Source organism: Apteryx mantelli, chromosome 2 (genome assembly GCF_036417845.1).
Source record: "Apteryx mantelli isolate bAptMan1 chromosome 2, bAptMan1.hap1, whole genome shotgun sequence".
Taxonomy (NCBI): domain Eukaryota; kingdom Metazoa; phylum Chordata; class Aves; order Apterygiformes; family Apterygidae; genus Apteryx; species Apteryx mantelli.
The window spans coordinates 165,166,323-165,193,771 of NC_089979.1; the positions used below are offsets into that span (position 1 = coordinate 165,166,323).

General features: G+C 45.6%; 2 protein-coding genes across 3 annotated transcripts in view; one reads left to right on the top strand and one right to left on the bottom strand.

The window, feature by feature from the left end:
* The window catches only part of PLCD1 (phospholipase C delta 1), a 55,260-nt gene extending 51,195 nt beyond the window's left edge, over nt 1-4,065 (top strand). The window contains exons 14-15 of the mRNA XM_067291991.1: nt 1,586-1,735; nt 2,149-4,065. Of these exons, the coding sequence (XP_067148092.1) occupies nt 1,586-1,735; nt 2,149-2,240 (242 nt within the window). The 3' untranslated portion in view covers nt 2,241-4,065. The remainder of the gene's footprint in view (nt 1-1,585; nt 1,736-2,148) is intronic.
* A 2,444-nt stretch (nt 4,066-6,509) lies between these two features.
* The window catches only part of VILL (villin like), a 40,409-nt gene continuing 19,469 nt past the window's right edge, over nt 6,510-27,449 (bottom strand). For both annotated transcript variants that reach the window (XM_013955178.2, XM_067291992.1), the window contains 16 exons: nt 25,460-25,568; nt 24,820-24,930; nt 23,160-23,359; nt 22,993-23,071; nt 21,469-21,567; nt 19,124-19,277; nt 17,938-18,038; nt 17,115-17,252; nt 16,354-16,512; nt 15,053-15,232; nt 14,304-14,449; nt 13,440-13,584; nt 12,602-12,790; nt 10,229-10,297; nt 9,051-9,305; nt 6,510-7,783 (listed from right to left, as the gene is read on the bottom strand). In XM_013955178.2, the coding sequence (XP_013810632.1) occupies nt 7,670-7,783; nt 9,051-9,305; nt 10,229-10,297; nt 12,602-12,790; nt 13,440-13,584; nt 14,304-14,449; nt 15,053-15,232; nt 16,354-16,512; nt 17,115-17,252; nt 17,938-18,038; nt 19,124-19,277; nt 21,469-21,567; nt 22,993-23,071; nt 23,160-23,359; nt 24,820-24,930; nt 25,460-25,568 (2,248 nt within the window). In that variant the 3' untranslated portion in view covers nt 6,510-7,669. The remainder of the gene's footprint in view (nt 7,784-9,050; nt 9,306-10,228; nt 10,298-12,601; nt 12,791-13,439; nt 13,585-14,303; nt 14,450-15,052; nt 15,233-16,353; nt 16,513-17,114; nt 17,253-17,937; nt 18,039-19,123; nt 19,278-21,468; nt 21,568-22,992; nt 23,072-23,159; nt 23,360-24,819; nt 24,931-25,459; nt 25,569-27,449) is intronic.

The window sequence follows — 27,449 nt, forward strand, 5'->3', positions numbered from 1 at the left end:
TTGTGCCCATTACCCCTCATGCTTTTGCTGCACATCTCTAAGAAGAGCCCGGCTCCTTTTCTGTAAGCAGGTATTGGAAGATGGCAATAACAACCCCTTAGGCTTCTCCTGGCTGAACAAACCCAGCCTCTCCTCATATGTAACGTCGTCCGTGCAAAGGGAGAACCTTTTGCATAGCTCACAGCCCCTGCGTGAGGCAGGAACACTGCATTTGCGCATCCTCTCGGCCAAAGTGGCATTGGTGCTAAATTCACTCACACCAGAATAGCATGGCAGGTGAGGGTGCAAGGCTGTGGCTTCAGGAGCCAGGCTCCAGTCTTACCCAGCACTGACCTTCTCAGAGATCTCACAGATACTTCACCTCCCCATGGACCCTTTCTTGTCAGTCAAACACAGCTGTGGCTTCCTTCCTATGACTGGGTCCTGTGTGCACCTTAAAGGTTAGGAAAGAGAAGGCAAAAAAAGCCTTACTGCTGATTCTTTTTTTTTTTTTTTAATATAATTTAAAATACAATTTTTAAGCTGATTTCATGATTCCTGCTTCTTGGGATAAGCAATTTTTTTCCAAGAATAAAGGGATTCAGGGATAGATATGTGTTATCTGAACAGTCCAATGGATCTAATTCTGTGAATGGCAGAATAAAATGCTCCAGCTCAGAGCTGGTGTTTCCATGAACCCATCTCAGCACCTTCAGGTGATCTGAAAGACCCTACCTCCTGTCAAATTGTCGACAGACCCTCCGTGACCAGCAGGCTTGGCCTGATGTTTTGCTGTCCTCGGACTGTCACTCCAGACAGGCTATGCTGATGGCAGCAGGGTTTCGAACAGGATGTCCTCTTCTCCTGTGTGTTTCTGGGGAGTGGTTTATTGAAACTACAGAAAGCGCTCGCTGTGGCCTGGAGAGAGAGTGCACAGCGCTTGCGCTTTGCCTCTCCTCTGATATGACAGTCTTAGCTTTGTTTGCTTTGTAAGTCTGGATCGCGTGTTCCTTATCCATAGCAGAAATGGAGTGAGTCTGGCTCTCTCAGACACTGCCTTATACGGGGAGAAGTAAAGCATCTTGTTCACATATGTGATGAAGTTTTTCACAGATAGACGCTCCTCATTAACCCTTTTTGCAGACAGGGGAACCGAGGCACAGAGTAGTAATGGATGGGTGTACCTCGAGCAGTCAATGAGGCATAAACCTGCAGATGCTAGAAGGCCATCACAGTATAAAGGCACAGCTCTCCCCTCTGTTCTCCCCTGGCCTGGGGCTGTAAAAATTTGTTGCTGGTCCAATGGCTACTTGAGATGCCCTTGTGTAGCAGCTGGTGAGACCCGAGTGCTGAGGTCCACAGTGGGCACATGATTCGTCTGCTGCAGTTAGGATGTGCTGCAGCCTAAGCTGAAAGATTTATTAAGGCCAGGTAGCAAATCAGTGTCAGAGCTGGGAACAAGGGTCTCAGCACCGCCTGCATGACCTTTGGCATGAATCAGCTTAAACTGGTAGTCAAGCAAAGGCTACATCAGTTTGAAAGCATCTCTGACCTCCATCCTTGTCTGCGACCAGCTCTGATCTCCATCCTTGTCTATGTCGCTCAGGCTTTAACCCGAAGTGGGATGAAGAGTTTACGTTTGACATAGAGATCCCCGAGCTTGCCCTAGTCCGGTTTGTGGTGGAAGACTTCGACATGTCAACCAAGAATGACTTCATCGGGCAGTACACCCTCCCCTTCACTAGTCTGAAGCAAGGTAAAGCCCTGCTCCCAGTTTCTTGCACCCCCTGAGCCCTTCAAAAAGCTCCTGTGTCCTAGTTGAGTTGTTTAGAGCCCATTGCACTGCAGGTCTCAAGAGACCCTCTCTCTGTGGCCTGGACAAGATGGTAAATGGCTTATTGAGCAGCTGTTGAACACTGTCTCTGGGGAAGCAGCAGCTAACAAGGGAAGGGGATCTCCCATTGCCAGTGGCCTTGGGCACGTTATGTTCCTGGTGCCTGAAGATGTGCCTGTCTGACCTACCTTTTCTGTGAGGCACCAGGAGCAAAACACTCAGGGGTGACAGCAGCTACAGAAATGGGAAATGTTATTGCAGGGCCTTGGCAAATGTTAGCAAACGTTTTCCCAACAGGGCTAAAGGCTGCTTTCCATCTATGTCTCTCCTTCCAGGTTACCGCCACATCCATCTTCTAACTAAGAATGGGGACCCATACTCCTCTTCCACCCTCTTTGTGTATATTGATATCCAGGACTGTGATTAGTGGCTCAACTCTTTCTGGGCGCAGTGAATCCCGTTACAGACCTAGAAGGACCTCAGCGTGTGGCATCTTGTGCGACATCTGCCTACAACAGGATCCCGTCAAATCCCCAGTGCCTTCTCCGGAGCAGCACATGGTGCCCCATAGGGCCCATGGTGTGAAATAGCCATCGAACCTCTCCCGTCTGTGTTCTGGAAACATCCTAATGGGGTTGTTGAGATTAATTGTTTTGTACCTGTTCCGCCAATCCAGGCATGTTTTTAGTTCACTTTAATTCATGTGATTTTTAATTCTGCTTTTAGTGAGAGCATAGGGATAGCAAATTACAGCTTTTGGATTGGGTTTGGGCAGACATCTGGACAAAATACCCAACACCTGTGCAAAAAAGAACACCCTGAAACCCAGTGATCAGATACCAGTTGACTTCACACTACTTCAGATGTCAGTCATCCTTTACTATATAAAGTCCCAAACAGGGACAAAAATTCTCCTCTTATCTGTTACAGATTAAAAAAGAAAGCTGCACTACACAGGCCCATGTTATATAACTTGACATTCCTTTTGTATTATAATAAAAAATACATGAACACTACTCTGCCTGTGTGCCTGGCTCTCAGCCAGGTCCCTGTGCATTCAAAGCCTGGCTCGGAGTCTGTGAAGGAGAAAGAGGCCACCGAATGGCAGATTTCCCTCTAACCCGAAGTGAAACCCACTCAAAGAGACCTCAGAGAATGTCTTTTGCAGATGACAGTGGAAATACACTGAACTGACAGTAGGGCTTTTTTTTTAATGCCGTAAATCTTTTTTGTTTGTGTTTTTATAGAAAAAAAAAATGTCTTTTTTAGCCATGGAGGAAGTGGCAGTAGAAACCATTTTAAATGTTAGTCTGGTCCCGGTTGCACTATAGGCGTAACTTAGCACAAGCAGACTGAAGTGTTTTGAACAGTAATCCAGTATTTATGGGAAAAGATCTTTTTTTTCAAAGTACAACTGCAGAGTTAAGGGAATATTGTTGAAATAAAATAATATATTTTCAAAGTGCCAGCTGTGATACTAACAATATGTTAGACTATTAAAAATAGAAAAAAATTGAAAAAGTCCAGTTACTTGTCGCTACTTGCCTCCTTGGCTTACTTGAATGCAACACACATGAATGTGGAGATAGACCTGCTTAATTTCTCTAAAGCCTAATGGTGGAGAGGACTGGCATGCTGCTACCAAAGAGGTTAATGTCCTTTTGAATAAATTCCAGCCTGCTCCCTCCCCCATCTTTTTCCTAGTCCAAAATAGCCTGGATTTAGTAACCCTTGGGCACACTGTAAACTGGGCTTCATTTAGTCCAACTCAGAGTCTGTCATGCTGCAGTAATCACTGCTGGACATATTGACTTTTCCTCCTCACTAAAATACTGTATGATGTTGTAAACCATTGCCAGATTAAATGTGAATTATATCCACACCTCAGAGGGTCAAACTGAATTAATTACCAGTGGTTAAAAGAGCTCAAGAGCTGCAGACATTACCAAGGCAGAAACAGCTGTCCTGCAGTGACATGGGCTGTCTCTCAGCTCACCTCTAAGATGGGGCAGGTTGCATCATGATGCATCATTGAGCAATTGTGATTGATGCATCATGCATCAATCATCACACACGAAAGCCAAGGTTGGAGCATTCTTGACATACTGAGTGTCATACTGTCACCCAGTCATCATATCGCACATGCAGTGTCATATGGTCACATGCACGCTCATATTGCCGTGAAGGTCCCACCTGGTGATGCTCCTATGTGCAGGGCCTTAGCTGTTATTCTTGCTCCCTCACTGCCTCCCCGGGTTCGATTTTTGTACAGCAAGTATGAGGAGGGCTAATGCCCTGCTCCCCAGGGGAAGTCTTTCAGAGGAGGGCTGAAATGTGTCTCTGCTCAGCTTAACTACAAAACTGAGTTTTAATCAAAGCCTGTTACCCTGGATGCTGGAGCTGGGTGATGGTGTCCCCAGAGTTGTCTCCCAAATGTCCACACATCATTGCTTCTGCGCTCAGCCCCACGTCATATGATCAGGGTCCTACCTCCCATCAAAGTGCACTGAGATGCAGAAATTGGCTATCCCGCTAAGCCCAGGGGTTTCCTAACTGCAACTCTCATCTTCTTTACCATAGCCTAATGGTTACAGCACTTGTCCAGGCAGGGAGAGGCTTAACCAGAGATGAGCCCACTGCTCCTGGCTCTAAAGGGAAGGGCATTTATTGACAAATTACAGCAGGGCATGCAGTTGGTCAGCTCCTGCTGGGGATCGTTCAGTGACCTGAGAGTAGGAGTGCAATGGGACCAGAAGTCACGTAATGGCTCTGCAGCCCGAAGCAGGGCACACCGGTTGGAAGGGGACAGATTGAGTTTGGTCCCTGCTGAAAGGATGCTCTGTGCATTTCATTTTCACTGGATAAAAAGCATGAATAAAGGATACTTAGGACTTCTCTGTACCATGTAGGGAGCACCTGAGCACAGCCATGACTAGCAGCATTTCTGCCCCCTTTCTCATGTTCACGCCCGGGCTTGTGGGATGAGTCAGATCAGTGGGCTGAGTTGGCTGGGAACAGATTGTTTGGGGTTTTTGCATTGCAAGATTATATTTCATTTAGATCAGTGAGCTTAACTGACCCCAACCTACCAGCTATGTTCCAGCACTAGAAGAGCAGAGGCGCGGGGGACTGGGAGGTGGGGGATAGGTGTGGGCAAAGGCAGGACTACACTACCCAGGCTCAGGGTGGTCTTAGATGGACTACATGGAGAAGCCAGGGTTTCCTCTGCCTGTTGTGTGTTTAAAGGCAGGCAGGCAAGATTGGTGGGAAGAGAGAACACCTCTCATCAGACAGACAGACAGACAGAGTTGGGGGAAAACAACAGGAGCCACAGGTAAACATCTGTGACCAAGCTGGGATCGGACCAGAGCATGAGGGGGCAACACCACAAGGTCTCCTCTCTCCCCAAAGGAACATGGTCCACACTGCTGCTGAGGGACCTCATCTCTGAGCAAATTAGGAAGTGCTGTGGCCCCACGCTAGGGAAGAGATCTAGTGAAAAGAGACACCAGGGCAGCAGCAGAAATGGGACATGGCCCAGTAGACACTGCCGTGCAAAATAGCAAGTGGTATAAAAAGAAGGATGTGGGTGAGAAACTGCCATTTCCTTTATAAATCGGAGGCAGACAGTAAAACAAGCTCTCCCCACAAGGAGCTCCCAAATATCACAGGGATCTATTATTTGTAAAATCCCATGCTGGTTTCTGAGTCCTGGCAGGAGCACCCAGCACACGTTTGCTGGTGAACATTGTGGCAGCAGGAACGAAAGCAACACATCGCGAACCAGCCTAATCTCCCTAATCCAATTGCATTTCCGTTTCTCTCCGTTTGATTGCATGCTACTCTTTAGGTCCACAATCAGGGCTTATAGATGGAATCGCTGAGTTTTATCAAGTGGCACATGCAATTCATTAATTTGGGAGCTGGCAGGAGCATGCCACAGTGGGGCGATATAAATATTGTATGTGGATTGCTGCTTCCAACTGTGGCAAGGCTGGCTGAAACAGAGAAAATGTGCACTGATTGTATCCAGTGTGAACACAACAGGAACAATCATGCAGATAATTTGGCTGATTTGTGTCTCTGCTTGATTCTTACCTTACTCTGCACAGGGTTTCAATGGATTTTGTGCTGGGCCCTCAGGCATAGATGGACAAAACTGCTGCCAGGGAGCATAGAGGTAATGATGTGGTTGCAGCTTGCATAAAGTAGCCCTGAATTCTTAAATGCAATGATTTCTCCAAAAGATCCCATAACCTAGAAGTGTTTGCCTCCAGGCCAGCCAGATGGTGACACTTCACCATTACTGCACTGTCACTGGTCCTGGGTATTGCGTGAGAGCTCTTTGCTCCTAGGTCACCTGCAGCTCCTAAGCATATGAACACCACATCTCTGTAGCAGGGGTGGACAATCAAGCCAACCGCTGAGTGGGAAGGAAGGGCAGCCAAGTAGCCTTGTTCACAGGTAACGGGGGTCTTCAGGAGCAGGGTGAATCGGCACAGGGAGAGAAACAGTGCCAAGGTGCCTGCTATGTGGTGTTTGGGGACAGAGGGGTCCCCAGCTCCTGAGTTTGTCCTTTTCTTTTTAAAACATCCAAAATCCCATTAATGTCCAGCTGTTTGAAGGAGCTGTGGCCCTGCAGAGCTTTTCTCCACCACCATCCTACCCCACCTGCTGATAAAGGACAATTCTCATGTTGCTGTTGGCTGTTTATTTGAAATCACTGATCAGGCTGTAAATGGAATAAAGCTGCAAAACCAAATCTTTTGGGTTTCTTTGAACATACATGTTTCTTCCTTTTGTTTACAGTTATAACCCTTAAACACTGATCACTTGTATTGCCCCCCGCCCCCTTGATCAGATTGAGCTCACGCTGTGGAACGTGCCCTCTCAGCCCCACGGAGATCACAGGGATGGAGCCCCGTGACAAAAGCTGCAGTCGGACAAATTCTGCTTCCGGTCATCCCCCAAAACCTCCTGGCTTCTCCAGGCCTCTGGTCTGTGGGCAGAGAGACCATCCTGTCCACCTGCACCTGCTTGTGGTCAGAGAGGCCAGGTGAGAACGGAGATGCCATCTCAATGGAAGGAAAAAAAAATAAGGTCTTGTCTGACACTCAGAATCCTGCATCTAGCCCTAAATCTCATCAGCCTCTTGAAATAAATCAGCTAATAAATATATTCTAAATATGTGGGTTTTTACAAGCCAGTTTCTCATTTGTTTTTCCCACATCAGGTAGTGCATATTAGTCTACAACTGATTTTCTGTGGTGGATATTTCTTCTGCAAGGTGAGAAGGGTTGAACTGGCCAGTCTCACTCCGTGGGCTAGCCCATTATGCACCTGGCTACTCCAGTATCTTTTCCTGACCCCAAGGCTCCCCACCATCCCCCTAGAGCTTTCCTCTCCTCTCCCGACCCAGTACTTACACATCAGCTGCAAGTAGCCCTAGTCCTGCCTAATTTTAAATTTCTAATTTCCTAAATTTCCTAATTTAAATTTCAGGAAGCCCCTGACCTTGTGCAAGTGGCAATTTGCAAGGGGGAGAAGAGAGGACAGGCTGCACTATGGCTGTGTGACACACACTTGTCTTTGCGATTATCAGCAATAAAATGTCCAAAAAAGGCAAGAACATCCTGCAAAGTCACTCCTACAAAAAGTTTTGCCTTCTTGGTTTTGGGGTTTGCAAGGAGAAAGGAGCCTTCCCCTGAACAGTGCCTGCTGGAATAACTGCATTGGGGCTTGGCCTGATTGAGATGAGGTTGGGTTCATTGACAAATGTCATCATTCCTTCCCTGCAGCTCCTAAGAGATCGAGGTTGGTCCCAGAGTCATTAGATGCCAGATGGCCCCTGTGGTCTCAGAAGAGTCCATATTGCTTCTTTTCATTCTGTTGCTTCCATTTGGGCATCTGGTAGAACTCATGCTTGGACTTCCCAAAGATATCGTGGAAATCAGTGTCAGAGAGATAGTACTGCAATGGGAAGAGAGAGTAAGGAGACAGTCAGTTTTGGCTTTTGTAGAGGCTGGGATGCCTCCCTAGGCAGCATCCCTATCTTGCTATGCCAGTGCTGGCCCCTGACTTAAGGCAAACATCTCCTGTCCTCCTGTCTGTCCTCATGGTGGGCAGTGGAACATCCCAGTAACTATTCCTCATCCTGCTTCCCAAAGCTCAGAGGGGGTACAAGCCCACCAGCCCAAAGGTACATCACCGTTTTGCGGTTAGTATGTTCTGTCTGGAATTCTGCCCCATTAGTCACACCGAGGCCAGGACAATTAATGTTATTTGGGAGGAGTTCTGCTGGCTAAAATACTGCGTGGTTTCTCAAGCAGCAATTCACAGTGAACGCACTTCTCCCTCGCACAAGTCTCCCAACAGCATTCTGGCTGGAAATGCTCTCTTCAGTTGCCAGAAAGCCAGAATGTTTCATAGATAGCTGGTTTATCAGTGTTACTCAGAAAAATTCTGTGGGAAGCAGAAATTGGGTTTTTGCTGGCATTTTGAGTAAAAAAAAGCACTCATGTACAGACCAGCTGAAATATCATCATTGCTATATGAGGAGAGCTAGCATAGCTGCTGCAGAGCTGCTGGTCCAACTGTAGATCATCTCTCTGGCTACAGATCTTGGCATTTGCCAGGAGATCTGTTGCTGCAAGAAACTGGTCAATCATGGGTTGTAGAGAGTAAAGAGAATCAGCCCCTGTGTCTCTCCCATGTGCTTGCTTGAACTTAGCTACAGATGTTGGCAAAATCCTTGGGCTGAGCAGAAATGTGGCGATTCTCCTTATCCTTACAAATGGTCCTTGCTGAAATTTAAGTTTTCTGGCAAAAAAAGAAAAAAAAAAGAACCTTTTTGGAAGGAGTTTTGAATGGAAACAGAAATCTAGGGCCCAGCCAGAACAAAACTCCTGGTTTCATTCTCAGCTGTCCTCAGTCATTGTGTCTTGCAGGATTTGTAGTTTTGAGTCTCTGTCCCCCAAGGACAGAGGTCAAGTGGCATAATAAAACAATCTTACCAAAGGTAAATATTTTTAAAATCAGCTATTTAAACTTCATTTTTCTCCCCTGAAAAACATTAGTACTTAAAATATTTGGTCCAACATGGAGTCAAAACACAGGTAAAGTTACTACAATTTCCAGTCCTTTGAAGTAGGATTCAATAGCTTAAAGTACTAGTACACTTAGCTAACACTCAGCACCAGATTAAGCTACAAAGACATTAAACCAGCAGTGCTATCACCTCTTTCATAGCAGGATCCACGCCTTCTGGAAGTTCATCCACCGTTTTGTTGATCAGTACCTCTCGGGAGTAAATTCCTTCGCTGTTGGGCATTGGGGAAGGGCTGCTGTTGTTGTAGTTGCTGCTATTGCTGTTGCTGTTGCTGTCACTGTGGTTGAAGTGTGTTTTATACTCAGAGGAAGCTCTTTTTGTACTTGAAACAGTCGAGTTGATCATGCTGATGTTTCTCTTGTTCAGGTTGATGTTGTTAAGATCCTGCCAAGTAGAGGAAACATGTCAAGACAACACGCTCTATCAGTACAACAGACTGGGAGGTTATCCCAGGTCTTTCTCTCTGCTGGGGTTGGAAGGACTGTTCCTGGCATAGGCCACTATTCGGTTTGCTGCTTTGGAGGACTAAAGCTGCAAGGAGAAGGTCCAAACTATAACATTAGTCCAGCACCTCTGTTCAAGGTTATGTCATGACATTAGGATTGCTAAAACCACAGCACTGATTGTACCCCCTAGAATTAACCAGGGGAACTTGTAATAGCCTAGTTTTTCTCAGGATAATGGCAAGGGAAGGCTCACGTGGGAGCAGAAAGGATAAGGATAGATATCTACCCAGCCTAAAGCTTCAGGATTACTTGTGCACCCCTCGCCGACTTGCTTCCTCGCCTGGTTCAAAGTCGCTGCCACTTCCTTCCAGCCTTCCTTCTGATTCCATCCAGGGCAGAACCAATCCCTTGTGACAGTCATGTTTGGGACTGTTGGTACCTTGTTCTAGCCATGTTTTGTGGGATCTCCCATTGGGCTGTGCCTTCCCTAGCCTGTGACACCTGTGTGCCCCTTGCCAGAGTCCAGGGTCTCAGGGATCACAGCTCTGCAAACTGCTCATACAAAGATCCTCACTTACACTTTTAATTGCTAGTGTAGTTTAGAAATCAGCTGTCCAATCTCCTGCCCACGGATGCCTCTGTACAGGGCTGGAAGAGTACCAGGAGATCTGGGTATATTTATGGACTACTAATCACATCTCACTCTGCTTTCCTTGGAGGAACACAGCTCTGATCCTGAGAGCCTGAGGTCCCCGTACCTACTCTGATCATTACACCCTCTCCTTCATGTGACCAGGCTGGGGAGCACAGTGGTATTAATACCCTGATGTTTCCCACCCACAGGGTCTAGGAACCACTCACCACTGTGATCTCAGATATAGCTGACACATCTCCCAAGCTGTTCTTCATCTCCTCATAGGACTTGCCATCCTAAAGGTAAAGAGAGTCATGAGAAGCAAAGGACACCTTTAATGAGCACATGGTCCTGTTCTCCAACAGAGTTGGGAGATCACATAAATTTTAAAGCTGCAGGGATGCCGGTTATGGTGACAGCTGGTGTTTCCTTTAATATCCAACTCCTGGAATCGGGAGATTCTGCCAGAATCTGAGCTTTGATTTGAAAACAAAGAAAGAAACAGATTTCAGCCTCTGCAGTTGTACAATACAAGGTGAAAACAGGAAACTTCATAGAGCAGAAGGCAAACCAAGAGAAACCTTGTTTACCACCAGATTTAAATCTTCTAAATTTTAAACTGATCTTGCAATGCATGAAAGTTTAGGATAAGCTTTTTTTTTTCCCCTGTCTTTTCCTCCCATTTAATTTAGCTAAAGCTAACAATTTTTCAAAACCCAAGCATCTGTCCTAGGCTTGTTATAATTTGTGCCACGCATTACCAGATACCTCTTATTTCCTAAAAAGCAATATATTGGATAATTAAGCAAAGCTGATGACTGTGTTTTTCTAAACAACCAGGAGATGTCAGTTCTTAACAGCACCATCTAGAAAAGTTCCCCGAAAAGAACAAACAACATAAACACATAGACTGCAGAGCAAACAGATTTAAACCCAAAACTGAGCAATGAAAACACACACCAGGTGTTCCTGGGACGTTAACAGTTTGAATTGCTTGTCTCTAGTTGCTGAAGCTGCCTACAAGGGATATTTTTCAGGCCCCTGTATTTTTTGAGCTGTATATTTGTTTTTCAGTGGTTCCTCAAAAAGACCCAAGTTTTTGACCTATGTTTCAAGCATCAACATTGTTTTAAGGTTCAATGCTCTGGGAGTTACTGTCTTATCTGTCCAAATCCTGCTGTTCAGACAGACTTTCTACCACCACACCAGCTGCAAAGAAAGAGGATGCAAGTTCAGCTACAGGAAAAAATAGCTCTATATGAGATTTCCTGCAGTGTGAAGTCCCCCAGGGACCTTCACCCCTGCTGCCTGTCTGTCCCACCTGCAGGCTCCAGCACGGGACTTCATTTGCAGCCCTTTGGGCAACCAGAAAACGGGAGCACTTGTGAATCAGATGAACACCAGCGTTTGCAGAAAAAACGGGACAGAGAAGGGGTGATCAGTGGCAGCCTGCTGGGTAAAGGTCCGGGGACCCTGCACTGTGCTGACTAAGCCTGCTCTGGGAAAACACCACCTACGAGCCGAGATTTTCCCAACTCTCCATCATCGTGTGGCTTTTCGTTTCCTATGTCGTGTGCACCAGTGCCATCAGGTGGCAGGCGTATTGGTGCACAGTCTGGCAGTGTTGCTCCCACCTAGTTGTTTGCTACCAACCAAAATCAGGCCCAATACTTTGGGTAGATAAACCAGCAAAGCCCCTGCAGGGTTGTCCTGTATTCCCAGTACGCTCCGTGCTGCAGCACCCAGCGCCCAGGCTGGCTGGTCTGGTTGATGTGAGCTCTGCACGGGGTTAATTACTCCTTCCTTCGCCCAACCCTGATATGCACAGCCCAGGTTGGGGAACAGCACTGACAGCGCTTGGCAGGGCACCATGCACCAGCTGTGTGAGCAAATCTCTGCTGGGCTTTAAACTGCTGAAAAGATTTGAAATCTGTGTGTTTTAAAGGAGGGAGGTGGGAATGACTTCTGTCTTTCTCAGGCAGCTCCTGGGGCAGGTTTCCCTTTTTGTATAGCTGGTATTTGTAAATCAGATTTTGAGATGGGTTGTATGTAGGGACCAAAGGTGACGTCTGTCAGGGCATCCAGTGCCAGGGCTCTGATGGACAGTCTGTGAACCTGGAGAAGAGACCTGTCTGTTCGCATCTTTCATTTTACCGGAGTTTGCCCTTAAAGCTGGGTCAGGAATCTTTCTCTGTGACAGTATTTTGAAAAATGAACATTTTTTTATTCTCTTTATGATGTGGGGTGCTTCCACTGAGACTCTGAACTTTATTTTACTATTGGCAGCCCCAAAATGTATTTTTTGGCTGAAATCCCAAACCATCTGATTTGGGCCTTGATATTTTTAAAAGGAAAATGTGAATATTGTGAATTAAAGCACATTTACTTCCATTCACAAAAGCCCTCTGTTTCACCAAATAGGTACTTCTTGCTGGAGAAGGAACAAAAGCTGGACAGGTAGCCCTGCACCAGGAAGCCACAAAGCTCAAGAGATGTCATAGCGAGGTTTTCCTCTGTGCATCATAGTGGATATTGACAGTGACACTCTTTAAGCACTGCTGTGCACACCTGCACACCACAGGGCTTTCTCAGTAACTTACGCTCCATTTGTAGGGGTCCCAAGCATTGAACCATCCTGTGAAGGTGAGGGGTTCGTAGCCCTGCTTCACCAGTATTATTGGAGTCGCCAAATCTCTCCCTGCTGGATGGGCCTTGAGATACTCCTTAGCTGAGGCAATTGCCTCATTCCTCTCGTATGTGTTGGAGGCTTTGCCAATCCAAAGGAAAATCTGCAATGAGAGAAGGTAATGAAGATCTGCAATGAAGATCAGTGAGCAGTTAGGACCTGTGGAGACAGTTATTTGTTCTCCCTTGCCTACTGAAGCAGCGCTAAGACTGGAATTGTTGTTGCCAAATAGTTCCCTGGGATTTTGATCCTAGATTTGCTCCAAACCAAGAAGGATTTTGCTTTTGAGACAGCCCCACAGCATAAACATTTCAGGAAACAGATCTCACATTTCAAGGTAGTTAAACCTAGTCCCTGAGTGATCAAAAACTCAGATATCCTCCGAGCAAACTACTTGGAGTGTGTTTCTGACAGGCTAAAGCAATTTCTCATCACTGGTGCTGGGAAATGAGGGGGAGGGTTTCTGGGTGCCACCTTGCTGGTGAGAGAGCTCATGCCGTTGCTTTCTGTGCCTCAGTTTCCCCCCTTCTGAAACAGGGCTAACAATACTACCTCACCGAAGTGTTTTGTAACTGGATGAAAAGGGTTAGACATAGGCCTGCCTATCAGACGGGGCATGGGGAAGGGTTTGGAGATGGGAAAGAAGGTGTTGCCCTCAATTTCACGTTGAATGCTGGATTATAAAACAAATTAAGCCAGATCTGGTTTGAAAACATTTCTAGAGGGAAGGGGAGGGGGGAATTCGTGCTGACCTCTTCCCAAGTGTCTAGCAGCATGACATCATCTTCATCCAAGTCTTCCTGGCAGAAACCCACCACTTCTGTCATGATGAACCGTCCTGTCTGGTTGGAGCACTCGAAGAGGCGAGGCTGGTAGTGGGTGTTCCGCTCTTGAAACCTTCCTCACACGTGGCAGGGAAAGAAAAAGCAAGAGAGATGGAAACCTTTCCATTGTGGCTTACCGCTGGCCCAGCAACTACTAGTTATGACCATGATGGATGAGGTGGGAACATCATCAGGCCTGAAAGTTAGTAATGTCAGTTCTCAAGGAATTCTTGGACAATTTTAACAGTTTTTAAGGTAACTCTTTCTCTACCCAAAGAAAGCAAAAGCAGAATCTTTCCCTACTCATGGAGATGAGCCTGCTGTCAGGTGAAAGCCACATCAGCCCACTGGGTTGCAAAGGAACTTGTCACCTGCCCAGAGGCCTGGGGAAATCCAGGTTGCTCAACAGCAAGTTTAGAATCTCCTGGAACTGCCCATCAGGCTAGTAATGGGTGGAAATGAATATGCCACTCATGTAGCCCTAGAGCAGTCATGTCCTAAGACAGACACTGGATGGATTTACTGTAGGGAAAGAACAGCTTAGGGACCTTTGTCTGCTGGGTTTGCTTCTGGAGCTCCTACTTCACAGAAAGTCTGACCCAAAACCTAGACAAGAGACATCTCAGTGGGGTTTCCAGTAAGGATTGTGGCAGGCCAAGATTTTGGGGATATTCTGACCTAGTGTACTCTGGGATGAGGACATGGTATCAAATTGCTTTCCCACATCCCTCTAGAAGTTTGATCATTTGCTTAGTATTGCTAAAGCCAGAGGAACAATCAGGTCACTATTACCTCTTTTCACTGGCATAAGGGGCTTTGCCTCCCAGGGCTTCCCAGAACTCTGCTGGCTCTTGTCCCTCCAAAACAGTCAGCTTGTCCCGTTTTGAGACGACATCAGCAACCATCTTTGCCATCTCTCTTTCATCTCCGCTGCAACCCTGTATTCAGGACAGAAGATTGAGGTGGAGTTAGGGGCAGACTGGCAAAACTTATCTGTGGGGCAGAGCTGGCCTGACCCTGCATTCTTCTCAAAAGTTTTAGACTTGCTTTAACGCTTTTGAGGGTCTCACCCTCTAATGGGTTGTGTAGGCAGGAGGACTGAGATTCACTGATTACATCTGAGCTGGTCACTAAAACTCCAAACCTAGTCTCTGCAGGGCCATCCAGCGCTGCCAATGGCATCCAGAGCCCAAGTCATCTCATCATAAGGTAGATGCTTAAAATAGGTTAAATGAAAATGCCCTAATTCCAGCTCATTTCCCCCAGTTGGCTGGACAGAGCACCTGGGGTGGTTTGCTCAGGTGAAAGTGATCTGCTGTGTAAACATCTGAAGTAAGGTGAAGTGAACCCCAGGATGGGTTACTTCTGTGAAGAGAAAGCCATGTTCCTGCTAATCATACATAGAAAGGACCATCCCCTGGGTGCACTGGCTGCTTGCCCAAGGATATACCTCCATGGCTCTGAAGGGTAGAAGACTCAAGCCCTGGGTCAGCAATTTTGGCTCCCATCAGCTGCCTCCCCTTAACTCACTGCAATCTCACCTTCCCACACCACAGGTAGCAGACTTGGCTGGTCGTCAGCAGGAAGACATCATTAGAGTTGAGAGAGGAGGCCCGGGCTGGCACCTCTGTGGCCTTGGTGTTCATCTCATCCGTGCCCCTCACCTGGAAGAGGCGGATAGCAGGTTCGGGAGTGCTTGTCTGACCCCGGCTTGTGCCTCCCTGCAAGGAAACAGAGGGAAAGATGGCACTGGGAGATGAGGATGACATGCAAATTCAGAGTGTGTCTGGTTAGAGGAGAAAGACTTTTGAGCTCGGAGCTCCTCACGCTGCTGCAGTGAGGGACCACAGGCCTGTACAGAGTTTGACTGGAGCAAGCGAGTAAATCTGAGTATGTTTTGATTACAGGTCAGAATAAATCCCACATGTCATAACTTTTAAATTTCTCTCTGGTTATTCTAAGTCTCGACAAGCTCCTGCCAAGGCACTCAAGTTCAATGTAAACAGACCTTAGGATCTACTATGCCTTTGCCATGTAAAAAGGACACAACAGCTGGACTCAGATTTTCAGCTGTGGTGAGTTTAGCTGAATGTCTGCTATGGAAGTTGTATGGTTGAGCCACCACCAAGTGTTGAGGGCAATCCTGCCCTTTTCCAGTCATTTATAATGTCTCTACAACAGATGGCAGCAATGAAAGCAGCAAGTGAAGTGGATTAGAATATAACGAGATGAAATTCAGGCAGGGACAATTCAAATAGTGTAACTTTTTGCAGGGTATTTTGGGGGACCCTCTCTGGAGGCCAGACCCTGAAGGATCATGCTATCTGTAACTTACAGCCCAGTCCTTCTATTGTAACTCTGCAAAATATTTTGGGATAGAATTTGAAAGAACATCACATGTAAATGCTGGACTTCAGTGACAGACAGCTGAGTCCAGCTCGGCCCAGGACTGTTCCCTCTTAGGTATTTACTGTGTTCAGCCTACTGGGAAAATTAGTGTGGAGAGCTCAGGTTCAGTTCCTGAGATGTACCCTCTCCACCAGAGACTTCTCAGAGGCTATGGGAAGTCCTTAGCTTCTTTGTGTCTTAGTTACCCATTATTATGGGGAAGTGCACAGAGCTGCTTCACTTAATGAGAAAGGGGATTTTGCAAACACAACACAGCAGTGGTGGTTATATAAGTACCACAAAGAGAGAGCTAGAAATGTTCCATCCTTTCCCCATGCCAGCCCATGCAGGCCTAGCAGACACTTCTCCTTAACATCAGCCCATTACTCTGAACTACTTCCACTGCTCCATCCTCGGCGTTTGCACCTTGCCCATGCACACAAAGCCACGTTACCTCGTAAATGATGAGTTTGCCCTTGAAGATCGCCAGGAAATGTGATGGCTCCTTGCCCATTGTCACGCGCACCTGCACAGCCTCATCCCCATGCTTTTTGTCCAGTTCCACGGCATTGAGGGCACAGGCCGTGATTTCATCCACAGAGGCATGGCGACCCTAGGGGAGAAAGCGATACCACACATAACATGATGAGGTGAAGGGTATAAAGCTCTGCACAGTGTAACTTCCTGCTAGTCCCAGACTTGCTAGAATCACGATCCAGATCTCTGCCTGTGCTATCATGAGATCAGAAGCCAAATTACATGATTTTAAATTTGCATTCTGGTCTTGGAGCCTTTAAACCTCATTTTCAAAGCTTTTCTCTGCAATCTAGAGGAGGAAAATATATTTAAAAATGGAAAATAGAGATATTCAAATATGCACATGATCCAGGTCCTAGGAACTCAAAGAAAAATCTGAAAGCCTGCAAGGTTTGACTTCAGCACTGTAAGTCCCACAGTCATTCATGCTCTCTGTTTTATATTCCCATCTTTCAATCTGATGGCAGCTTGGGCTCAGAGAGTCCATGCTGCTTACAAGACAGAGCTTGGGATATTTGCAAGCAGACAGCTTATAAGAAAAGGGCACGTGAGTTCTTTGGGATGTATCAGTTGGATTTTGGTGTGCAATTGCTTCCATCAGTTATAGGCTTCTAACAATCACCAGTTTTGGTCTTCTAACAGACACGGCACAGTCCCTTCTGCTTTGGTTTGACCTACCTGCCACATGTAGAGGACATAGTGAGGCCTGCCTGATCTCAGGTAGGTGTACAGGACCAAGTAGCAATCACCCCCATAGAACTGTCCATATTTCTTGGGATCCACCGGCTGCATGTGCAAGTCCTCAATTCTCCACACCTAGCAAGAGAAACGTCTTAGTGAGCAGCAGTGGAGTCAATGTGAAGATAGAGCACAGCCCCTTTGCCAGCAGACCCAGGTCTTCAGCTGGGAAGACAAACCTTCCTCTCTTCCCTCAGATGCCAGCCTATGTTTCCCCACCTTCAGTAAGTGTTTGCCAGAAAACTCAGGTCTCCAGTGACTCCCACAAGATGTGGGCCTTTAACTCGACTTTTGGCAGTTGGTCACCCTCAAGAAGGCGCAGTATTCTGGTGCTTCACAGCCCCAGGGCTCCTCTCTCAACCAGCTCCATCTTCCATGGGAGGCTGCAAGGACAGAGGAGGGCCTCTGCTCTGCATAAATGTCGGTGATATGGACCTAACTATGAGACAGTGCAAAAAGGGAGTTGAATGTATCAGTCTCACGCCCTGTGCCTGTGGCAGGAGAGGGTTAGAGTAAACTCAGTGACTCCTTTGCTCCACTGGCCACAGGCTGGAGGAGAAATGCCCCTGAGCTATAATAAGTTTTGCATTAGTTAGAGTTGGCAAGGAGTTCATTTGGGCTGCAGCCATGCTTCCCTGGGCAGGAGAGATGAGAAAGCTGGGTGTGCTTTCACAGGTCTATAAGCTGCTGCATGTGAAATGACAGGGGGATTTGGAAACACTCTGAGAATTGCATCGTCTGTCAGAGAAAGGAATTCTCTCACCTCTACATCACCAGAAGCATCATCCACCATTCTCTGCTCAGCAGCTAGCTCTGGTCTGGCATGGAGCTGAGTGGTGTCAAACTTCACCTGCTCCACCTTGGCTGGATGCACCACCAGAATAAAAGCATGAACAGAAGACATTCAATGCATGCAGAGCGTATAAACCATGCAAACCCTGTGTACCACCCTCACACACATACACAATTATTATATACATGAGAGAAACATGGTTAAGAGTTACCTGAAGCCAGTCTTGCCACCAGCAAGAAAATGTTCTTTTTAAAATATACAAGAGTGCACACACTCTGATGTTGTTCTGTGTTACGGGCTGGCAACTGGCCATACTGCACATTCCAGTGAAGTTGTGATGATTGGCTGGTAAAAATGTTAGTTACCTCCTGACTGAAAATTCATGATTATTTTCCAGACCTGTACTTATTTCCCTCCTTTTAAAATGTTGCTTTCAGAAATAAAATGGCTACATTTCTCCAGACCATGATAAAGAGAGAGAGAGTATGCATGGAAGGGAGAGAGAAAGACATGGAGAGAAGAGAGAGAATTTGCAAGGAAAAGAGAGATTCATGGCTATGAAGTTATCACTGATGGAGACTTTCAGCAAGTCTGTCACTATCCTCTCATTCATCTGTAAGATCTCTCTCTTCAGTATTGTTTTCCCTCTGGGGTTAATACATTGCAATATTCACTTCAGCAGCATGATAAATTGAGCTACTGTTTACACCGGTGTAAGTACAAAATAATTCTTTTGACGTCAGGAGGGTCCTGGGTGGATGCCAGTGTAAATGAGAGCAGAATGTTGTTCGACACTTCCTTATCAGATTCATTATTAGTCCTTTCTAAAGAAAATTTTGTAAAAAGTTCTGTAAGTGTGAATTTTTGCATATTTTTTTTTCAGGAGAGATTGATCTTCTGCCAACATTTACATTTGGAATAACAGCATTTTGGTTCATATAAGAAGCCTCGGCAGTTGTGAACGTTGCTCAGTTGCTTTGAATCTACTGAATAAGGTGGAAAATATGGGCGTGAGAAGAACGTGCACTACATTTTCAAGATGCTGAAGATAGGAGACAATTAATGTGAATGATGCTCCCTCAGCTGTCACTTAGCACAGGTGAACAAGTAGTAAAGCCAAATCTGGGACAATTCATGGCCCTGAAAATGTACTCACCAATTTTGCCAGTAGTGTAGACTTTGCCCAGCCCTTGCGTTTCATCCTTTTCTGTCCACTTCTGGAAGAGCTGTTTAAACATGGCTGACTCCGCTCCATCATTTATCACTTCAATGTTGGTGGAAGGAGGGTAGCCTTTGGCTTGGATGAAACCCTAGGGGGGTTGCAAAAGGACTTTAGTTGGGACACATCAAAGTTTTTACAGACATGAGAAGAAGGACGTGGAACTGAGCCAGGCCAAAGAGCAAACATCTCCCCACAGCTGAGCACAGCATGACTAAGGACAGGATTCACCTCAAGATTAAGACACTTGCATGTAGACTTATAAATGGAGACGTCTGCAAGCTTCCACTATGGTACCTATGTTTATACCTGTATCTAGGCAACTGAACCCTGCCCTGAAGTTGGTGACCTAGATCACATCCTAAAACGAATCTCTAAACTTTTCATCTTGAAGAGAATCTCACCCCACGGGTCTAATGAAAATCATCCTCCTCTATCTCACCCAGATTTGCAGAGAGCTTCTGGTGAGGAGGGGAGGGGAAGAAGTGGTGATGGGGTGTGCCCATGACCTGAGAGCACAGTTCAGTTCTTTGCTTCACTCTGACCTTTTTGTCTCTTTAAAAAAATGAGTGTGTCTTCCCTTTTGCATGTTAAAACACGTGACTTGTCAAGACAGTAAAGGGATGGAAGCAGTTAAGTACCATAGAGTGTGACCTGTTCTGAAGAGACAAACACTCACAAATAGGGCAGCTATTGGGGTAGCTAAGAGACTGCTTCAACATAGGTGCTTGATACAGTCTGAGAGGGAAGAAAATTATCTGTTCTGCCACAATGTCAAAGTCATTGCTCAGTTTTCAGTAGCTGCTTTCGTGTTTATCTCAGCAGGCTCCAGGACAACTCAGAGGTACAGTGTTGACAGTTGTGGTTCAGGAAAGGAGCCCAAGTGTGGGCTTCTGAGCATTCATTTTTGTGCTGTAAATACCGCAGCCACACACTACCCTCAGGGAAAAGCAGAGCAGATGGTCTTCCCATCCCTCCCACCTGCCATGCTGAAAGAGATATCTTTTGTTCTACATTTGTAGCTCAAGGCCAGAATTTGCAAAGCTGATTGCCTATTAAAAAGCATCTGAGTTAAGCTTTTGAAAGGAGCACAGAGGACTGAAAGATAAGTTCTAAGGCAAGGTTTGTCTAAGCTTTTCTTCCCTGAGACAATAAGTGTGATCAGTATTGAAGTTGGGTATCCCCAGGTAAGATCTCATTGAAGGTGAGGCCATTTATAGTCTTCAAACAAGTCATTAGATAGTCATAGTTAATAGAGTTAAAAGCCAAGTTCCCTTGTAGTCTTCACTTCAACATGACAACTTGTAAAAAAAAAAAAACAAACAAATGTCCTACTCACTCAGGCTCTCACAAGGCTAATTTTGTCTGAAAGGATGTGTTGGGGCATGTTAGACTAGAAAATAACTATATGATACCTTATTTGAAGGGGTGGCATAAGTGCCAGTGTGCTGTGCTGGTGTGCTCTACCTTAACGTGATCCCTGGTTTTGTCTCAGGCTGGCCAATCTGAGTTCATAACAGATCTCTTTCTACCCAGTGGAAGATCCCCACGTCAGCTTCAAATTCACACACAGAACCTGAGCCCAAACCTATTGGCATTATCTTGTTGATTGCAATGGACCTGAGACAGCCTGTAGCACCTACACATAAGACCTGTTTTTTTCAGAGAGCAGTCAAGTTCCCCATTGACTTCCCTGAGGTATCACAGTGTTGATTAGGAACGTAAGAGATGCCTTTCTGGAACAGAGCAGTGGTCCTTGCTGCCTTGGGCAGTGGCTGTAGGAGATGCTGTTTAGCAAGCATGTGTGAGCCTGCTGACTATCTGCAGTCTGATCCTTTCACTGTCCCCAGCAGCCACAATATTGGGTCATGGCTGTTAATGGGAACAGAAGATCTCACCTCCTTTAATATCTCTTTATGGACCTGCTGACCATGAATTTGTCTAATCCCTTTCTGAACCTGCTGATGTCACCAGCCTCCACCATGTCTTGAAGCAACAAATTCTAGAAGCTCACCATCTGCTGTAAGAAAGTATTTTATTTTGTATTTTCTTTTATTTTCTTTTCTTTAACTGATTTCCTCCTAGTTTCAATGACAGGTCCCAGTTCTACTGTGATTTGGTGAAAAACAATTTTGCATTTACATCATCTCATCTCCCTTCAAAGTTTAAGTCCTGTTATTACACAGGCCAGTTCCTAAAGACCCACACTTAATTGTAATGAATGGTCAGATTAGTGCTTAGTTACCCTCCCATGACATTGTTTGCACTATATTACAGCTCACCAAAGCTCGGCTGAAGGCTGTTTTCTTCTCTTCCTTGCTGGATAATTTTCCTCTCCAAACATAGATTTTAAAACCGCCTTGATCTAAAATGTGGCAGTCCTGATGTGAAACAGAAAAGAAAAACAGATGTAAAAACCTTTTTTCAGGGAAAGGTTCTCACTTGTAGCATACCTAGGTTGGCTCCTGCTTGGAGTCTAGATCGAGCTTATTTCCTTGCCTTGCAGAGCTGCTAACCCTGGTGTAACTGTTAGCAGAAGCAACAGAGGATGGATTTTCTGTGGTACATGAATGGGCTATGACTATCTCAACTGTGCAGTGCCTGGGTTCTTGGGTACACTGAGCTCGTGAGTGCCTCTATCTCAGCAGCTGCTCTTTAACTCTGAAGAAATAAAATACATATTTTTCCTAGGCACTTCTCCAAACTGGCCATTTCAGCCTCATGAGAGCTGCTCCCAGACTAACAGGAACACCAGCTCTGAAAGGCTCCAGGAGAAGCAAGTGCCGAATTTCACCCTCAGCTTGCTGTGCTACAGCACTGCTGATGGTGGTGTTTGTTTATGCTGAGCCTCCTATTAAAGGAGCAGAAAAAGCCCAATTTAGACCTCTTCTGCTCCAGTATTTTGCATCCCTGATCTGGAGATACAGGATGAGAGGGCTGCCAGGCAGCCCAGCTGCCGGGCATCCTGTCTCCATCATGGAGATCTGATGGTCCCAATTGACAACATGCTGTGTGTCCAAAGGCTTGGTGATGCTGAAACTGAACTTTGACAGGAAAAACATAACCTTCATATGCCTATAAAAGGAGGCTGAGTTTTAACAGTGCTGACACCAGGGACTAACTGGAGCATGGGTGATGGGTGCAAGGTGAATAAAGGGGCTGGAGCCAGATGACTTGCTTGCAGCACAGCCCCATTTTGGAACAGGCCACTTTGTGCAGCCAAGAATCGAGGCTGAGCAATTCTCTGCCAAATTTTAGCCAGAAGGATATTAGGAAGGCCTCTGTTTTCTCAGTGCCTTTAGACAGAGGGTCTGTAAGGAATCTCCTTCCGGGAGGGTCACTGAGTCTCGTCACTTGCTACACCTGGAAAACATCTAATCTTCATAATTTTATGAGCAGAGTGACTGTTTGCTCTCATTTCTGCAAATGGAGGGTTGTCCCAGAACATCACTTTGCAGGTATCAAGAAGCCTGATTTTCATCTGGAATTTAATCCTGGCCCATTTCAACCCACCTCGCCTTGACTCTCCTTTTATAATGATTGCCAAGCTAATATATTTCTCAACTGAGAGGGCTGGTTTGCCACCTTTTGTTAAAGCAGCTTCAATCCACTCCTGGCCTCTGGGCACCAAGACTGTAGGTGGAGGCTAAGGTGCCCTATTTTTAGCAGACATCTGACACAGTTTAAAGGATGTAAGGGCTGATAATTTTCTGCAAACAGGTATCTCATAGAAATAGGTGCTCAGCTGAAAACAAAGGAGGCCACAGCAACGTTTCTCTCTATAAGGACTGAGGTCTTTCTCTCACCTCGTGCTGGAGCAGGTCCTGCGTCAGGGGCCGAGTAGCTATCTCCTGTACCACCAGGTCATTGTCCTTCTCATAGACACTGAAAGAAAGAGTCATTGAGCAGAGTCAGGCTGCACAGAGCCCTCCGTGAGAAGGGCTGGGGTTCGGGGGCTCAGCCCGAGACTTACTGGTAGAGCCGGACATTTGCTTTCTGCAGCTCATCTGCTTTTGTGTCGGGGATGGCGTCTTGGAGCTCCCCATGCCTCTCACCCAGCACCATCTTCATGATCTGCATGAGGTCTGGAGAGTCCTTCTCGTTGTCAATAATGCCAATTTGAGCACGGCCGCCTCTTTCGCTGTCCCTGATGCTACGAGCCAACGCGAGACCCTACACAAGGATCATAAGGGGATAAATCCAGATTCAGCCGGCGAATTCAGCAAGCATTGCCTCAGACCTATAGTAATGATGGAGAACTAACAGTCTAAACTAGATTACTACAGTTCTCTGAAGCTGCTATTGTCTTGCAAATTTAGCTGTTAAAAAAATGTGGATGTGTCCATTATACCTGCTTATTAACTAACTCTTAGGAAAACATTCCTTAGTAGAGTCATTACTGGTGTTTGCTCCTGCAGGGCACAGGCATCACAACAAGCATTGCATATGTGTGACTGTACATAAGCAAATCCAATAACCTTGTGAGACATGGTCTGGAAGCGAGACGCACACATGCTGAGCAGAATAGCAGCCAGAGGCAGCAGAACTGCAGGACCCTGGATGTACCATGATGGCATTTTAAATTTAAATGTTTCAAGTATTCAAAAAACATGGAAGTTTTTCTGTGACAAACACTGTGAAATGTCAAACAACTAATTAGGCTGAAATCTCAATTTTCCACAGATAAATGGATGATGTATAATTTTTTCACCATCTCATGACAATAGTTTTGAAAGGGGCCCTCTTTTTTAGGCCTAGGGAATGATTTGTTTGATTGCCAGGCCTGAGGTGAACCATGGCCTGTTCCTCACAGCAACCTCCCATCTTCCTGCTCCCCTTTCTCTGTGTCCTAGTAGTTTCTTTGTCTCTTCTCCACCCTCATCCAGATCTTCACCTCTTCCCCTGTGTCCTGCCAAACTGCCTTCCCTGTGAACATCCCGGCATCCCAGCTCTTCAGGTGCCACCATATGAAGAGCAGCCCCACCTAACTTTTAACATGTGTGATGGCAGGCTATGAGCTCAACCACCAACTCTGCCTATGACCCAGTGGTAGATCTTGCCTTATTAAATCTCTGTATCTCAGTTCCTCTATCAGTAAAACAAAGACAATGACCCTTTTTAAAGTGTTTTGAGAGCTATGGATAAAACTGTCCTACGAAAACTTAGGATATGCATTCCTGCTTGTCTCATACAGGTCAAGCTGGGATTCCCTGTGATGCTGTTAAAAACTAAAAATTCCCCTACCCCTGGGGAAGTTATTGCAGTTAAACCAACTGTTGCTACTGTTTAGGGCCTACCTCATTCAAACTTCAGGGCACAGAGGGCTGGAGATATACCTTTTCAGAGGGAATTAGATGCCTTTCTGGAGCTAGAGTTAGTGACGTGTCCAAGGCCACCTCTGACACCTGATTTGAGGCTTGAGCAGAGCACTTCCTGACCTCTGATATCAGCAGATGGGGAAGCAGAAAATCTACCAGAATTTTCTTTGTTCATATACGTGTCTCTAGTTTTACTGAGATTCTCACTGTGCAAGCATCTTTCACTGTTTCTTTTTCTTTTCTTTGTGTTTTGTCTCGCTCTAGGCATCAGAAAGTACCTCTAATAAACCAAGGGGCTTTTGTGCCTGTACTCACCCTAGATCTCTCAGCAATGCTGCAACTGGGTCCATTCCACTGAATCAGCACTTTCCCGAGGTCCAGCAAGAAAACATCACCCTTATTAAAACTGTTCCAGGAAAGCTCTACCTGTCACGAGAAAATGAAATGACTTGGGTTGGTGGGGACAACGAGAGCCAAAAGGGTCAAGTCACAGTCATAGGGAACTTGCTCCCAGGAATGTAAGAACTGGTCTGCAATGGTGTGCTCATTTTTCTAGCTAGATTCAGCAATGACACTGGGATTGTAAGACCTGTTTTCCTTTTGAATGGATGTGAATAACTCTACTCTTATTAATGCAGGGGTGATAGGGTAGACGTTTGTGCGCTGAAGGTGTGTCCCTTCTCTTTCTCCAAAGATTCCAGTTTTCCAAATTATTTTCTGAGAACAACCACCACCCTGTGAAAGAAAGTGCCCGGGGTGGTACTCATCTATTCACCGAGCCAAAGGGCTTCTCTCAGGATAATACCAAACCCCACAACAAGTTCTTGAAAACTGTCCCGTAGTAGGGCTGCTCAAGCAGAGATGAGCTATCTAGCAAGTAAATCTGGTGGAAAATGGGTGCAGGAGGAAAGGCAAGGACAAATGATCCATAAGTAGAGAGGGCTCCTGTGCTTACCTCTGTGGCTGATATGTGCTTCTTTCCCTTGACATGAAGAAGACGCTTGATGTTGTACATATTGGTCTCCACGTGCTTGAATCCTGAAGCTACTCCTCCCTTCTTGTAGCTGGTGTGGAGCAGGGAACAAAGAGTTCATGCTGGTTAGAAAGTAATTGTCCAAAGAGTTCATGCTGGTTAGAAAATAGTTGCCCCTCTATCCTCTGAAAAAAAATCTATTTTTTGGTGACAAGTAAAAACCTTGGGAGAATATCATCTTAGACTCCCCCAAATGGAATGTCAAAAGCTGCTTTGTTGCCTGACTCTACCATTCACAGTCTCCATTCATACCATGACTCCTCATGGTGTCCTGCCACCTGTTATGGGTGTTGTGTTGCTGTCATGCATCTTGGGAGAAGGTGTGTAGCTGAACGGGCAAGTCAGAGAGGGCAATGGAAACATAACACAACCAAATTGAAAATCTCATCAAGCAAGGCAGTGATTTCTCAGAATTGAAATATTCCTCAGACATTCAATTAAGAAACATGCTTTGCAGAAAATACAGATTTTTTTGCTAAAATTTGGTTTTGTTGTAAACAGTTGTTCTATTCAAAGTAGCTGAGACAGAAAGCTGTTGACGTAGGCAGCACAAAATGCTATTGTAAAGGGATGCAGACACCATCTTCTTCTCAGATTTAATCTTCCAGTTTCACTGTGCTTTCATCCTTGAACATGCACTTTGCAATGCCTGCTGTTAGCACAGTGTTGACTTGCTGCATGATGTCATCACTTCCTTTCTGTGCAACTTTGCAAGGAAGGTGCAATCACATTGTGAGAGGACATGGTCCCCCCAAGAAAGTTCTAGAGCCCTTTTACTGGCTTTTGGACAAGTCTAACCCCCTTCTACATATCCTAGTGCATTTTAGACAAATCAATCCAATGTTCATGCTTCAGGCCTCTCATTAAGTGAAGCAATAAAACCACAATGTGTGAGAAGGAGAGGGAATTGCTGGGAGCTTTATAATTTTTAGCTATGTGGGTAAGATATATTTCATCATAGTCTGGAAATGATTGGCAAGCATGGTTAGACTCATGAGTGATTAACTTGTTTGGTCCAGTAGTACTTACCCACAGAAGGAAACTCTGGTGATTAAGCTACCTACTAAGCTGTAGAAGAAGCCTGGTTTAATCTCTAAATCTGCCCCAGACTTTCTGTATGACCTTAGAATGTGGTTTAGGCCAAGATGAAGCCTAACTCATATTGATTTCCGGGGCAGATAGGTAGGTTTCTAAATAGACTTCTAAACCTACATGCTTTTGAAAGTCTGAATCTTAGTCCTCCTTTGCCCCTTACTTATCATTAAGATGAGGATAAAAACACTTCACTGTCTCACAAAGGTTCTGAAGAAACTCATAAGATATAGGGGTGCACAGTACAGTGGTATTGGAAGCCAGACTAGGATATAGGATAGAGACCAAGGATGGATTTTCATCTGACTTTTCTTCAGCTGTTTAAAAGTGAGGCACTTAAACTGTTTATTGCCAGTGGAGAGAGACAGGTCCTCTTGGAGGGAGGCTATTGGAGTCACCTTCCAAAGACTCTGAAGGGGGCCAAGACCACACAGTTGGACAAGACGATATCTTTTAGATGTCTGAAGTTCAGTGAGCCAAATTTTGCTTTCACTATAAGAAAATTACTCCTAGTGTGAGCCAAATCATCACTTCTCTTCTAAGTGGATATTAGTCTAAAGTGCCGTGAATGGATCTACTGATCTAAAGTGTGTGGAAGAGTGGAAAGAAGACCCTAGAGTGAACAAAATGGATGTTAAGATGCATTTACAGCAAACATCTTGAAAAACGATCAGTGGAACAAAACAATATGGTTCCAATCTCAGTAATTAAAACTAAGGTTTTTTTAAATAGGAAAATTTTCTTTTGCATTTTGACCAACTACAGAACTGGTCCATGTTTTTCAGATTTTTGAAATGTTGATGCTTCTGGGGTAGAGAAA